The sequence below is a fragment of the Artibeus jamaicensis genome, unplaced genomic scaffold, assembly GCF_021234435.1.
Source record: "Artibeus jamaicensis isolate MK-2021 breed Jamaican fruit bat unplaced genomic scaffold, CSHL_Jam_final scaffold_614, whole genome shotgun sequence".
Taxonomy (NCBI): Eukaryota; Metazoa; Chordata; class Mammalia; order Chiroptera; family Phyllostomidae; genus Artibeus; species Artibeus jamaicensis.
Window position 1 is genome coordinate 6,800,620 of NW_026522050.1, and position 14,196 is coordinate 6,814,815.

A 14,196-nucleotide genomic window follows, 5' to 3' on the forward strand; every position below is an offset into this window, starting at 1 on the left:
AGGTTTTGCACATTTTTTTTCATTTGGTTATGCTTAGGTCTGTTTTGTTTGGCAATTATAAATGAGATCTTCTCTTTCACATAAGCTTCCTAGCTGGTGATGCATGTGTATATGAAATGGTCAGGTTAATTTTACATTTTGCTAATTTACTGAATTTTTTGTGCTTCTCTCTTCTTGATTTTGAATAAAACATTATTCATGGCTAGTGATAGTATGCAAGTATCCCCTTGGAGTAGTAGATCTATATCCTTTCAGACCCAATGACTTTGGGGGCAACTTTGCCCACAGAGTCCCCTTGTCTGCTACGGACGAAAATGAAACTACCAAGACATGATCTGCTTGGGGAGGAGAGGTGGTCAGTCTCTCAGAGGAGAAAGACCAAGAACCCCTTCCTCAACAGCTTTTATTGGGTTGTAATACACAGGAATACAGGTAAAGCTTATCAATCAATGTCAGGCAGCAAGGATCAAACAGTAGATAACATTTCAAAGAAATCTGAGTCAATGTCTGTCAGGTAAGGGTGTTGCAAAAACTTTGGGAGGCATCTCTTTTCCTGCTCAGACCCTTTTCATATGAATGAAAGCACTCTTAGCAAAGCAGGCTTCATAGGACTTTAGGAATTCTTTCTTATGCCGGATCACCCCGGATCCTGCTCTACCTGTCAAGGGGCTGCACTGCCTTCCCCATCATAAGTTTTTAGCACTTCCTGGATTAGAACCAGGAAGTGCTTCTCCCAGACAGAAATGGGGACTCCAGTTATGTCAGAATAGCTGAGGGGTGAGGGTCCATCACTCCCTCTTTGCTGCAGTCCCCCAAGTCCTTCCTTGATGGCCTCCCAAGTAATCATGTCTGGCTTAGGTTGCCACCGCTCTGAGGGGTCATACCTGTCTCTGACTAACTGACCAAGTGTTGGCAGCAGGGGATAAAGTAGAAGCAGCACTTGCTGCCAGAGATAAGCTTTGTCTCCTTAGTGGCTTGAATTCCGGAGGTCGCTCACTCACCCTTAGCCATGGGGAGCAGTTATAACTCCTGAAACCAGGCAGAGTAGTTCCCAACAAATGACATCTTTTTATAGTCATTTATATTGTCCCCTCTGCTTCTGACATGATCATAGATAATTTAATTTACCCACACACATAATTTAAAGAGAAGAAATAAAATTTAATAATTTATAATAAAATAATACATACTTTAGTAACTAACTGGTCAGGCATAACTACATTATAAAAAAGGTAAATGTTTTAAAAGAAATTATGCACCCCAGTGTTCATAGCAGCACAATTTACAATAGCCAAATGCTGGAAGCAGCCTAGGTGCCCATTTGTAAATGAGTGGATAAAAAAACTATGGTCCATATACACAATGTAATTCTATGCAGCAGAAAGAAAGAAGGAGCTCCTATCCTTCCTGACAGCATGGATGGAACTGGAGAGCATTATGTTAAGTGAAATAAGCCAGGTGGTAAAAGACAAATACCTCATGACTTCACCTATAATGGAACCTAATCAACAAAACAAACAAGCAAGCAAAATTTAACCTGAGATATTGAAATAAAGAACAAACTTACAGTAACCAGAGGGGAGAATGGAGGTGGTAAAGGAGGAAAGAAGAGGAAGGGTCATCAAGGAATGTGTATAAAGGACCCATGGACAAAGCCAAAGGGGGGTAGGATTGAAGGTGGGAGGTTGGGTGGGGGGAGAGGAGACAACTGTGCTGCTTGAACAATAATAAAAATAAATTAAAAAAAACTTCTTGAAAATAAAATAAATAAAATAAAATAAAGTCTCTGTAAAAGTGACAATTAAAGATTCAGGCTGATACATGTTTGTTATCTAGGCACCTCAAACAATTTTTTAGCTTTCTAGTTTATGGCATAAACTTCTGAATGATGAGCAGCAATTTGTGAAGTCCCGCACCATTCATTTTCCTCCTTGAGTTATTTAATAACTGCATTTGTGGCAAATTTGTTACATATATAATATCTGTTCAACAATATTCCATGTTTATATTTAAAATGTGTTTACATGTAAAATGGAGGTTAATGCAAACCTCAGATACTTTGATTAAGGACATCAATTGACAGGATACATGAAAATTGTGTAGACAGTTCTTCATTGTGATGGATTGTGCTGCACCCTGAAGGCTTTCAGCATTTTCTCCCCACATCCACAGATTCTATGCCACATGTACCTCCGTCACTGTGACAACCATTTATTTTCATAATATCCCCAGAAGAAAACACCAGCTCCATTAAGAACTTGTCCATGAAATTCTAGGTATTGGATATTAAATAACTTTTCCCAACTAAGAGGTGGTTTAATTTACCAAGTTAGACATTAGCTACTCCACCTACCCACCCTTAATATTTCTGATTCATTCTTTCTCTTATCAACCAACACCACTAAGACTGCTGTGTCTTAGCACACTGCTGCTGTGCTACGTTCCCCTGAGAAATATAACCAACAGAAGGTGATAGATAGATAGATAGATAGATGATAGATAGATAGACAGATAAACTGATATGAGAAGATTTATTATAGAAATTGCTCAATGGTTCTGAAGGCCAAGAAGTCCAACGATCTGCCATCTTGCAAGCTGAAGAACTAAGGAAGCCTATTGTGTAATTTGGTCCAAGTCCAAAGACCTAAGAATAGGATGAAAAGGCGGGTAATGGTGTTTGTCTGAGTCCTGTGAAAATAAACAGAACCTCATCTTCAGATATTGACCCTGGGTCTTTTATATGAATGATATAGTAAGGCAAATGAGGAATCTAGTAAGTCTTTTTTAAAAATTATTTATTTATTTATCTTTAGAGGGGAAGAGAAGGAGAGAGGGAGAGAAACATCAATGTGTGGTTGACTCTTGTGCATCCCCTGCCAGGAACTGGCCTGCAACCCAGGCATGTGTCCTGACTGGGAATTGAAACGTGATCCTCTGGTTCACAGGCCTGCACTCAATCCACTGAGCTACATCAACCAGGGTGGAATCTAGTAAGTCTGATGTAGGCTACATAAGCTGATAGCTGTTGCTTATTCTGGACAGTTGAGAATAGTGTCAAGGTAGGGGAAACTCATTTTATTAATCATCTATGTATATGCATTTGATGTGGCAACTCACATTTGTTCACTTATTTTATCGGATTCATCCTAGGCATTAACATTCTCAATTAAAAATGGGAAAGCTAAGTCATAAACAGATTTAGTGCAGTATCAGAAGTTCCATGATTAGTAAGACTCAGAGCCAAGACTGAATACCAAGACAGCACTTGTTCCCCCTATCTCCCTGATCCTCCTGTAATCAGCTCTTTATTGTGATACAGGTAATATAACTGATATGTACACAAAGTCCTTATAGGAGGCAAGACCAGAGGTAGAATGAACCAGCTGTTTTGTGGATTCTTTCTATGCTTGTTAGGGGGTCAGACGACCAACTGTCAGGAGAGATAGAAAAAGGATGCTTAATAATGGTTAGAAATATAGGACTAAGAATTCACTCTCTATTGGGCCCAGGTGTCTTGAGGGTAAAGGAGAGAAACGGGAAAAGAATGTTTGATTTTCTTAGTTTTAGAGAGGAAAACAAATAGATTAAAATGAGGTAACATGAGGGATTCAATCCCCAGAGACTAAAGAACAAGAAATACATCCTATTTAAAATAAGTCAGGTTGCCTACTCCACAGTCTGCTCTGGAGACTCTGCAATCATAAATAATTTCAAATAATATTAAAGTTGTTCTGCAAAAATAGATTTTCTATGTTGAAATGTATTTTACTATAAAATAACAAACTGGAATACTTATCTTTAAGAAAAAGTAAGAGAAAGAAGGACTCAAACTCTGCTGAATGCAGAATAACTTTCTTACGCCTGTGACAGGGAAGGTGTGAAGGGTTTCAGTTTTCCTATCTCTGTAATGGATGGTGTCTAAAGTCCATTTCAGCTGTACCTACTGCTTAACCTGGAAGAAGTTCCACCTCTAAGAAGAAGGCTTTTTTTTCTCCCCCAGCTTGTATTTTTTTTGGTGAATTTAGATATTGACTAGGAACAAGCAAAGGGGTCAACTAGAAGTCCAGTGGTTAAAAAAGATAAGGAAGAGATATGAAATGTTTCATTCATGTACCTCACTGAATGGAAGAAAAATTCACAATCCTGTTAATTTCTGCAATTGTTATGGGTCCAAAGTCCATGTGCCCAGTGCTTTGAAACTCAGAACGTTAGAGTTTGAATAAGGAAAGATTTACTGATTGAGAAGGTGATGAGAAGATCTTAAGAATGTGCACAGTTAATTGTATTTTGGGTTCATTGTAGTGTGTCATATAATTGTGCACTTGAAACTTATATGATTTTATTAAACAATGTCACCCCAATAAATTTAATTAAAGAAACAAGAAATAAAAGGGAAAGCACAAAATTCAGACTTCTTTTATGTCAAAGGAAGTGGGAAAGAGGAAGGCCAAGAGATATTGACGGCCGCAGATATCTGGGCACCAGCGGGGATCTGAGGAAGACTGTGCTTAGTCTGTTGACTCTGGTTGATGTGAGTTCTGTCATGAGAGTCCTGCAAATCTTTGTTAAGTAGTCCTTATTTTTGTACATGCTTCTCCTATTTCCTCAGGGGAGGCACCTTCTGGTGAGGGGCTGTTTTTGTAAAACTTAAGCTGCAAACAGATTTTCTTTCATGATTAGCATGCCGATGTGCAAGACTAAGCAGAAGCTATTAGCCTGAAGGCCATGGGAACAAAAATGGAGTGAGAGAGACTGAGAATTTCACTCTGCTACACAATGACCCATAGATCCAAAAGTTTCAAGAGCGCTGAGGGGCTAAGAAAGTATTGCTAGTACAAGATTTGTTAAGTCATTAGGAGAAATTTATGCAGCAGTAAATAATATGATTTTAAGGCCTTTACAAACACTAGCAATTCTCAGGAAATCCCACCATTATTTTCACAAATTCTTGGAAATTGAAAACCCAGATCAAGAATATCTGGATTAGAGGGTGGACTGCAAAATCTCAGCAGGGGGTCCAGGAATACTGCAGGGAAGCAGGAAATGTACTTACCAAAGTAGAGGGGAGGCCAGAGCATATAATTCACAACACCAGCCGTAAAACAAAGGGCATTTTGCTAATGCTAATTAATAGATGTAAAATTAAAAAAAATTCAGCTACTATAATTATATTCCTCTTCATGAGATATATGGATTTCTAAAATGTAATTAAATGTATTCTAAGATATTAACAAAACTCTGAGAATTACAATATGAACTGCTGTGTGTATTAGTGCGTCTGTTGGGTATAAATCAGTCACCAGTAGGTTAACTCTGTGAATTGTTCAAGAGTCACTAATCCTTTGTGTTTCTCATTTCCCAGGTACAGAATTATAATATTGCCTGCCTCATAAGATTTAAACAAAATACTGCAGGAAAAATACACAACACAGTGCTTGTAGAGTATAGGAAATGATCGACACATTTTAGTACTTGTCCTCTTTGCTTATCATTACCTTTCCTTATATGTCTAGCATGTACACAAAACATCTGTGGCATTTTTTCACTGTTTTTGTTAGAATATTACTATTGGGGAAACTTTCTAACTGAGGATAAGAGGAAAAGATTCATTCTTGTTTTTAAATTTTTTCTGGAGATGCTCTTCTTTGAAGTTTATACAGCAAGACTCTTCCAAGGAAGAGGATCTAGGCCATACAGCTGCTCAGTGAAATAAAGAAAGAGGCAATGTAGTGCTTAGGAACAACAAATAATCTGGCTTCAAGGGACCTATGTTCTAGTCCCTGCTCCTCCTGTTCATTCACCAGTGTGAGTGGTGGAGAAAGCCCTAAACTCCACTGACCTCCTCTAGCAAAGATAATCTTATTAGTGCTCTTGTGATAATGCCTGCTTATCTCCCTTGCTGACTTGTGGTGAAGTTCAGATAAGTTAATGGCACAATGACACTTTAAAATTATATAAATTATTGGTTGGGGTACTGAGCTCCTATCCCAGTGGAAACTGGGTGGAGAAGAGCATGGACTGCACTTCTATGGATGGCAGAGTCTGTGGGAACGGACCCCCACTGTGCTGCTCAGTAGATCCTGTGTCTCAAGTGGTAGCACAGGTATTGGGTGCTTTGGTCCCATGCCTTAATTTTGAACAGGATCAAATAACTTCTTGCTGTGAGTGAGAAAAAATTTGACACATTGAATATTTGTCAGCTAGACTAGTGCAGTTTTATTTACTTTTCAATAACACGAGGTCAAGGAAAAGAGGTGGGGGTTGGAAGGGAAGTGGAGAAGCACTGGAGCTGTTTACTCAGAAGATCTAGAATGGGTATCTATTTTGAGTCCCCCCCCCCCCAGTATTTGGCTTTATTTCATCCTGCATAAGGTGAATATTATTTCTATGTAGATGACCTGCTGTGGACTTATTCCCCAGACTCAGTATGGTGGCCAGACTATTCCTCATGCCACTCCTGGTGTTTTCTTTAGCGTTAAGTAGAAGTTTTCATTGCAGTGGTTAGTTCCATTACTTTCATCTGAGATGTCTACTCATTTTAACAATCTGATTTTTTAAATATGGGAGGGATGATTTTAAATTATCAATATTTACCTGACATTTTTTCCTCCTGTTGATGCTGCCCTGGGAAATTAGGATTAAGTTAAAACCATGCTATCTATGGGAATAGGCTATGTTTCTGTCTTTGGTCATTGCTATTTATGGTTTCCCCCACACCCAGAAATTTAAATTATTTTCTTGTTGCTTGGAATGACTGACTAATTTTTTTATAACTTCCAGTATTTTTTATTCTTTTCATTAATACTGTGGAGGAATAGTTGGTAGAAACTAAGAATTAATTTTGCCCTCTTTCTCCAGAAGTTGTATCTAGAGAGTATATTAATGTATACATTAATTTATTTATCATAAACAATGAAGAGAGATACATTTTAAAAATGTTCCACTCTAGCTCGTGTAGCTCAGTGGATTTGAGTGCTGACCTATGAACCAAAGGGTCGCTGGTTCAATTCCCAGTCTAGGGCACAAGCCTGGGCTGTGGGTTAGGTCCCCAGTAGGAGGCGCAGGAGAGGTAACCACACATTGATGTTTCTCTCCCTCTCTCCATGAAGGGTGAGGGCGATGTTCCTATTATTATTTGAGAAATGGTTAATGCCAGAAGTGATTTTAGTGAATGGATATTAAGTCACTTTTCTTGGTCATTAGTAGACTGCACACCTAGAACTCAGATACAACCTTTTGATGTCTTTTGACTTGACATCAAGTCCAAAGTACTGTTTACTATGTTTTTCATTTTGCCCTCTTCTTTTAGAATTTGTGTGTATATGTGGTCAAAGAGATATTTATAGCTCTGTCACGTGTTCATCTGACCAAATGCCATGTTCTATCTTCTCTCTTTTTGCAGTTCAAATGGTCAGATACGTGAAAGAGGTTCAAGGCAGGAATCAAACTGAAGTGACAGAATTTATCCTTTTAGGAATCTCAGACAACTCAGATCTACAAGCTGCCCTTTTTGGACTGTTTCTCTTAATCTATATGGCAACTATGGTGGGTAATTTAGGGATGATCATGTTAATTAAGATTGATCGTCATCTCCACACTCCCATGTACTTTTTTCTTGGCAGCCTTTCCTTTGTTGATGCCTGTTACTCTTCTTCTGTTACCCCTAAGATGCTGGTGAACCTTGTGGTTGAGAATAAGGCTATTTCTTTTAATGGATGTGCTGCCCAGTTTTACTTCTTTGGCTCCTTCCTGGGGACCGAATGCTTCCTGTTGGCCATGATGGCATATGACCGCTATGCAGCCATTTGGAACCCTCTGCTATACCCAGTTCTCATGTCTGGGAGAATTTGCTTCTCCCTAGTAGCAACCTCATTCTTAGCAGGCTTTGGGAATGCAGCCATACACACAGGAATGACTTTCAGATTGTCCTTTTGTGGCTCTAATAGGATCAATCATTTCTACTGTGACACTCCACCCCTGCTCAAACTCTCTTGCTCTGACACCCACATCAATGGCATTGTGATCATGATTTCCTCCAGCTTTAATGTCATCAGCTGTGTTTTGATTGTCCTCATTTCCTACCTGTGTATCCTCATTGCCATCTTGAGAATGCCTTCATCAGAGGGCAGGTACAAAGCCTTTTCTACCTGTGCCTCCCACCTCACAGCTGTCACCATATTCTTTGGGACAATTCTCTTTATGTACTTGCGCCCAACATCTAGCTACTCAATGGAACAAGATAAGATTGTTTCTGTATTTTATACTGTAGTGATCCCTATGCTAAATCCTCTCATCTACAGTTTGAAAAATAAGGATGTGAAAGAGGCCTTGAAGAAGATATTAGAGAAATGCATACCATAAAGCCATGTGACACTTCATCCTGTTATGTAAAAGAAAATGTTTCCATATCATTTTTCTGATTGCTTCAGCTCTTTCTTTTGTGCTAAAGTAGATTGTTTAAAATAAATTACACTTAATCTGGTGTCTTACAGGTATATCCATGCTCTGTATGATGAATCATCACAATGGGGGAGGGCAGTGCCTGGTAAATTATCAAAACTTTTTGAGTTGTCTGACTTAAGTTTAAGTTCCAGTACTAATATTTAGCTTTTCTTAATACCAATTTCATTGTGTATAAATGTTGTAAAAATTGTGAAAGAAACCCAGGTATTTGTACTTCTACAATGATCTCTTTTGGATATGGGCCGCCCCCTGGGAAGAAGAATGATCTTGGGCATGCCAAATCCTTTCAACACAGACAATTGCAAGAGGAGAACTCAGCTTTGTGGTTAAACTGGGAAGCTGAAGCAATAAATACTTCAACTCTGAGAAGCAAATCTGGCTAGCTTATCTCAGCGTTGCTATGAATAATAATACTATTCTACTCACAAGGCTGTCAAGAGTACCAAATAAGATACAAAAAAGTGTCTATCAAGTTTATAGTAATATGACTATAACAGCCACAATGGGGGATTATTATACTAACTTTGTGAATTAATTGTGATATTTTGAGGGTAGTAATAGATATGTTTTAACTTTTTATCTCTATTCCTCCCAAATCTTTCTACAGTTTTCAATAAATATTTATCAAACTAAATTATCTATCTTATTGTTCACGGTAGGGAGTGGGGGAATGTTGATTTTGGAACAAAGAGGAAGCAGCCTTTTTCTGTGAAATGATGTGTTGAAGGAGGCCTAAGTAATGAACTGGAATTGGGTAAATGTTTATTTCCTATTTCTTCTTATTTCACCATCCACTGTAGACCAGGAGAAAGAACATCAGTGCTCCACATACTCCAAGTGAGATCCCCTCATCCTGAAAAATTAGTTAGAGGCCACAAAGGAAGAGTTACATCGTTCTGTTCACTCTCAGCTGTTCTCCTAACTCCCTATAACTTTCCCTTTCAACTATTATTGTAGTATATTTATTGTTGATACTATTACATATGTCCCTGATTTCTCCACTGTTTGCTCTGCTCTACCTAGCCCCTGACCCTGTCCCCCCAGCCTTCATCACATTGTCTTTGTCCATGGGTTATGCATATATGCATTCATGTTCTTTGGCTAATCTCTTCTAGTCCCCACATCCACTTCTGAGATCTGTCCATCTGTTCCATGTGTCCATGACTCTGATTATATTTTGTTTGTTATTTTATTTTGTTCATTAGATTCCACATATGAGTGAGATCATATGCTATTTGTCTTCCTCTGACTGACTTATTTCACTTAACATAATAACCTCTAGGTCCACCCATGTTGTTGCAAAGGGTAAGAGTTTCTTCTTTTTTTAAAAAATATATTTTATTGATTATGCCATTACAGTTGTTCTATTCTCCCCCGTTTATTTCCCTCCACCCTGCACACCCCTCCCCCACCATTCCCGCCTTTAGTTTATGACCACGTGTCTCAAGTTCCTTAGATTCTATATTTCCCCTACTATTCTTGCTCTCCTCCCCTATCTATTTTCTACCTACTGTCTATGCTACTTATTTTATGTACCTTCTCCCCCCTTCTCCTTCTCCTACTCCCCTGTTGCTAACCCTCCATGTAAACTTCATTTCTATGGTTCCCTACTGATCTAGCTGTCCTCTTAATTTGCTTTTGTTTTAGGTGTGGTTTTTAATAACTGTGAGTTTGCTGTCCTTTCACTGTTCATCTTTTTTACCTTCTTTTTCTTAGGTAAGTCCTTTTAACATTTCATATAATAAGGGCTTGGTGATGATGAACTCCTTGAATTTGATCTTATCTGAGAAGCACTTTATCTGCCCTTCCATTCTAAATGAAAGCTTTGCTGGATAGAGCGATCTTGGTTTTAGGTCTTTGGATTTCATGACTTGGAATACCTCTTTCCAGAGCCTTCTTGCCTGTAAGGTCTCTTTTGAGAAATCTGCTGACAGTCTGATGGGGACTCCTTTGTAGGTGACTGTCCCCTTATCTCTTGCTGCTTCTAGGATTCTCTCCTTCATTTGAATCTTGGATAATGTAATGATAATGTGCCTTGGTGTGTTCCTTCTTGGGTGCAACTGTGGGTGCAACTTCTTTGGGAGTTTCTGAGCTTCCTGGACTTTCTGGAAGTCTATTTCCTTTGCGAGATTGGTGAAGTTCTCCTTTATTATTTGTTCAAATAAGTTTTCCACTCGTGGCTGTTCCTCTTTCCCTTCTGGTACCCCTATAATTTGGATATTGGAATGTTTAAAGATGTCCTGAAGGTTCCTAAGCCTCTCCTCATTTTTTTGAATTCTTGTTTCTTCATATTTTTCTGTTTGGTCATTTTTATCATCCTTCTGGTCCACTCCATTGATTTGAGTCGCACTTTCCTTTCCATTACTATTGGTTTCCTGTGCATTTCCCTTCATTTCAATTAGTTTAGCCTTCATATGTTCCTCTAATTTGTGACTAAAATCAATCGGTTCTGTGAGCATCTTGATCACCAGTATTTTGAACTGTGCATCTGAAAGTTTTTCTATTTCTTCGTTGCTTAGAGTTATGGGCTCTGGGGCTTTGAGTTCTTCTTGAGCCATAATGTTTTTCTCTGTTCATGCCTGTTACATATGAGGAGTGGAGCCTTAGGTGTTCACCAGAGCGGGACAACCCAGGTTGCTGCGTTGTGACGCTTTATGTGGGAGCGGGGTCAGAGAGGGACAATAATGGTCCCCTCTGCTGCTTCCTGCCACTGGGGCCTGCGTAATCTATCTCACTGCTCACTCCTTTGCTGGTTTATCTGCATGCAAATGTGTGACCGCAGTCAGCCTGCCGTCTTGCGCCCTCAGTGGGTCCACCCGCTGCTACTCTACACCTGGGATCCGCCCATGGCTGCCTGTGCATCTGGGTCATGCACATTGGTCTTGCACCTGGGTTGGTCTGGTGGATCTTTCCTGCCTGAACCCGCTCTGCTGCTGGCTCTGCCCCTCTTACTGGTTTGGTTGAATGGTTTGTTGTTGTCAGACTTCCATATAGTTCAATTTTCTGTGGTTTGGCTGCGTTTTTGTTGCTAAAACTTTGTTGTTTTTAAACTTGGTTGTGCGAGGAGGTACAGTGTGTCCACCTATGCCTCCATCTTGGCAGAAGTCACGGTTTCTTCTTTTTCATAGCTGCATTGTATTCTCTTGTGTAAATGTACCACAGCTTTATTATCTGCTCCTTAATGATTGGACTGTTTCCAGATCTTGGCTATTGTAATTAAGGTTTCTGTCAAAGACATTCAAACTATATCATAGTGGGCAGCCTCTTTCATGTTTCTTTTTGTTCTAATTCATCTACTTTAATACATATCCTTTAACTGCTTCTTATTTATCAACTTAGAAAAGTGATACTTGGTCATTCTTACTGCTCTCATTCCCACATTTTATTATTGTCAATGGAGATCCCATGGCATATAGTATAATGACTCACTCTTAATTACCCTTAATTCTATGGTTCCACTTTCTCTCCTTGCTACTCATCTGATTAAATCCTAACTTGATTAAATTTCAATGTTTCTTCCTCTGTCCTACACTTATGTTGCTTAGGGTAGTTGGAGGAATACACTCAGCACTTAACTCTGTTGCTAACCTTGACTCACACTTCATCCTCCAAAATATAAACATGTTGGATAAGATCATACCCATATTACTATCTCTAAATCTTTATACATATACTTTTCTTCCCACCTGTCATTATAAGCAATGTGTCCCTGCTTCTAGCTAAGACTAGTGCTTTCACATCTTTGAGATTTCCATAAACTTTACTTCAGAGTTACATTTCTATTCTTCCCAAGCATCAGTTTCTCAAACACTACCGAAATGTCCTTATTTGTTTATAAACATCATCTGGTATAACCTTTCTTAATAATTTTCTTGGCTGAAAGTCCCATCCAGTCACCAGCTTCTTTCTCTGACCCCTTTATAATTGTGCTTTGGTCACCATCCCTGCTTTCTCATATCCCATGACATGTGCCAATAGTATGCTTGCACCTCTGCTTCATTGAACATAATCTTGTCAGGAACATATCAGCCTTTAACACTACTGCATCTAAAGATTGCCCTTCTGTCTCATTTTTACTAGCTATCTCAGGAGGACTTTTCATAATTAATTCCTTTAGGTATCCCCAAAATATTCTGTTCCAGGTTTCTATATTACCTCAATCTTCAGATTTTTGTCTCTCTCCATGGCCACCTTTGCTCAGTAATCTGATGGATTTTCCTCTTCTTCATGTTGGAGCCAAAGACTTAATCCTTTTAATTTCTCCACTGATGCATTGGTTCTCCATCTGTATCCACTTCTTACATGACTTAAGAAGTCTGCCATGATTCCAAAATCTACATCTCTAGCCCTGACTTCTAACCCAAGTTCCAGATTTGTATATTGAATTGACAATCTGGCATCTAGGGCCTTTGCACACATTGAAGGATTAAGCAATTAGCTTTCCTGTTTCAGTTATCATACTCAGACATCTATAAAATAATCATACTTTTTTACTATGAGGAGGAACTTCATCTTAGCATCATACTTATGTGTTCTTATGCTTGGAATAAGAAAACAGACAACCTTTATATCTTTATTTACTCATAATACAGTAAAAGCCATTCATCCATATGCAAAAAATTGCACACATTTAATGTATACAATTTGATAAATTTGAACATATATGTATATCAATAAAGTTGTTTAAAAATCTATTAATGATTGAGGAAGAAGAACAAAGCAAGAAGGATCACAATACTTGATATCAAACTGTACTACAAGGCCACTGTAATCAAAACAGCCTGGTATTGGCATAAAAACAGGCACATAGATGAATAGAACAAAACAGAGAGCCTAGAAATAAATCCAAGTCTGTATAGTCATTAAACATTTGACAAAGGAGGAAGCATAAAATGGAGTAAAAATAGCCTCTTCAACAAATGGTGTTGGGATCTGGACAGCTACATGCAAAAAATGAAACTAAATCACTAACTTACATCATACACAAAAATAAATTCAAGGTAGATAAAGACTTAAATATAAGTTGTGACACCATAAATGTCCTAGAGGAAAACATCTGCAAGAAAATCTCAGACATTCCATGCAGCAGCATCTTCACTGATACGCGCCCCTTAAAGCAAGGGACACAAAGGAAAGAATAAACAATGGGACCTCACAAAATTGAAAAGCTTCTGCATGGCTAAAGAAAACAGTATTAAAATAAAAAGAGAACCAACCAGCATTAAAATAAAAAGAGAACCAGAAGGGAAAACATATTTGTCAGTGATTCCTTGGACAAGAGTTTGATCTCCAAGATATATAAAGAACTCACATGACTCCACTCCAGGAAGACCAAAAACCCAGTTAAAAAATGGGCAAAAGACCTTAACAGACACTCTTCCAAGGAGGACATACAGAGGGCCTAGTGACATGTGAAAAGATGCTCAGCATCACTAGACATCAAAGAGATGCAAATTAAAACCACAATGAGATAACACTTCACACCAGTCAGAATGGCCATCACAAACAAATCAACAAACAAGTGTTGGAGAGGATGCAGAGAAAAGGGACCCCTAATGTACTATTGGTGGGAATGCAGACTGGTGCAGCCACTGTGAAAAAAAGTATGAAATTTACTCAGAAAATTAAAAATGGAACTGCCTTTTGACCCAGCAATTCCACTGCTGGGATTATACCCTAAGAGCCCTGAAACACCAATCCAAAAAACCTATGCACCCCAATGTTCACAGCAGC

The 14,196-nt window shown here is 38.7% G+C and overlaps 1 protein-coding gene across 1 annotated transcript; it reads left to right on the forward strand.

The window, feature by feature from the left end:
- The first annotated feature begins 7,407 nt into the window (after positions 1–7,407).
- On the forward strand, positions 7,408–8,951 carry LOC119040857 (olfactory receptor 1020). Its single transcript, XM_037133967.2, has 2 exons — positions 7,408–8,342; positions 8,885–8,951. The coding sequence occupies exons 1-2, from the start codon at positions 7,408–7,410 to the stop codon at positions 8,949–8,951; spliced, it is 1,002 nt and encodes a 333-aa protein (XP_036989862.2).
- The last annotated feature ends 5,245 nt before the right edge of the window (positions 8,952–14,196 follow it).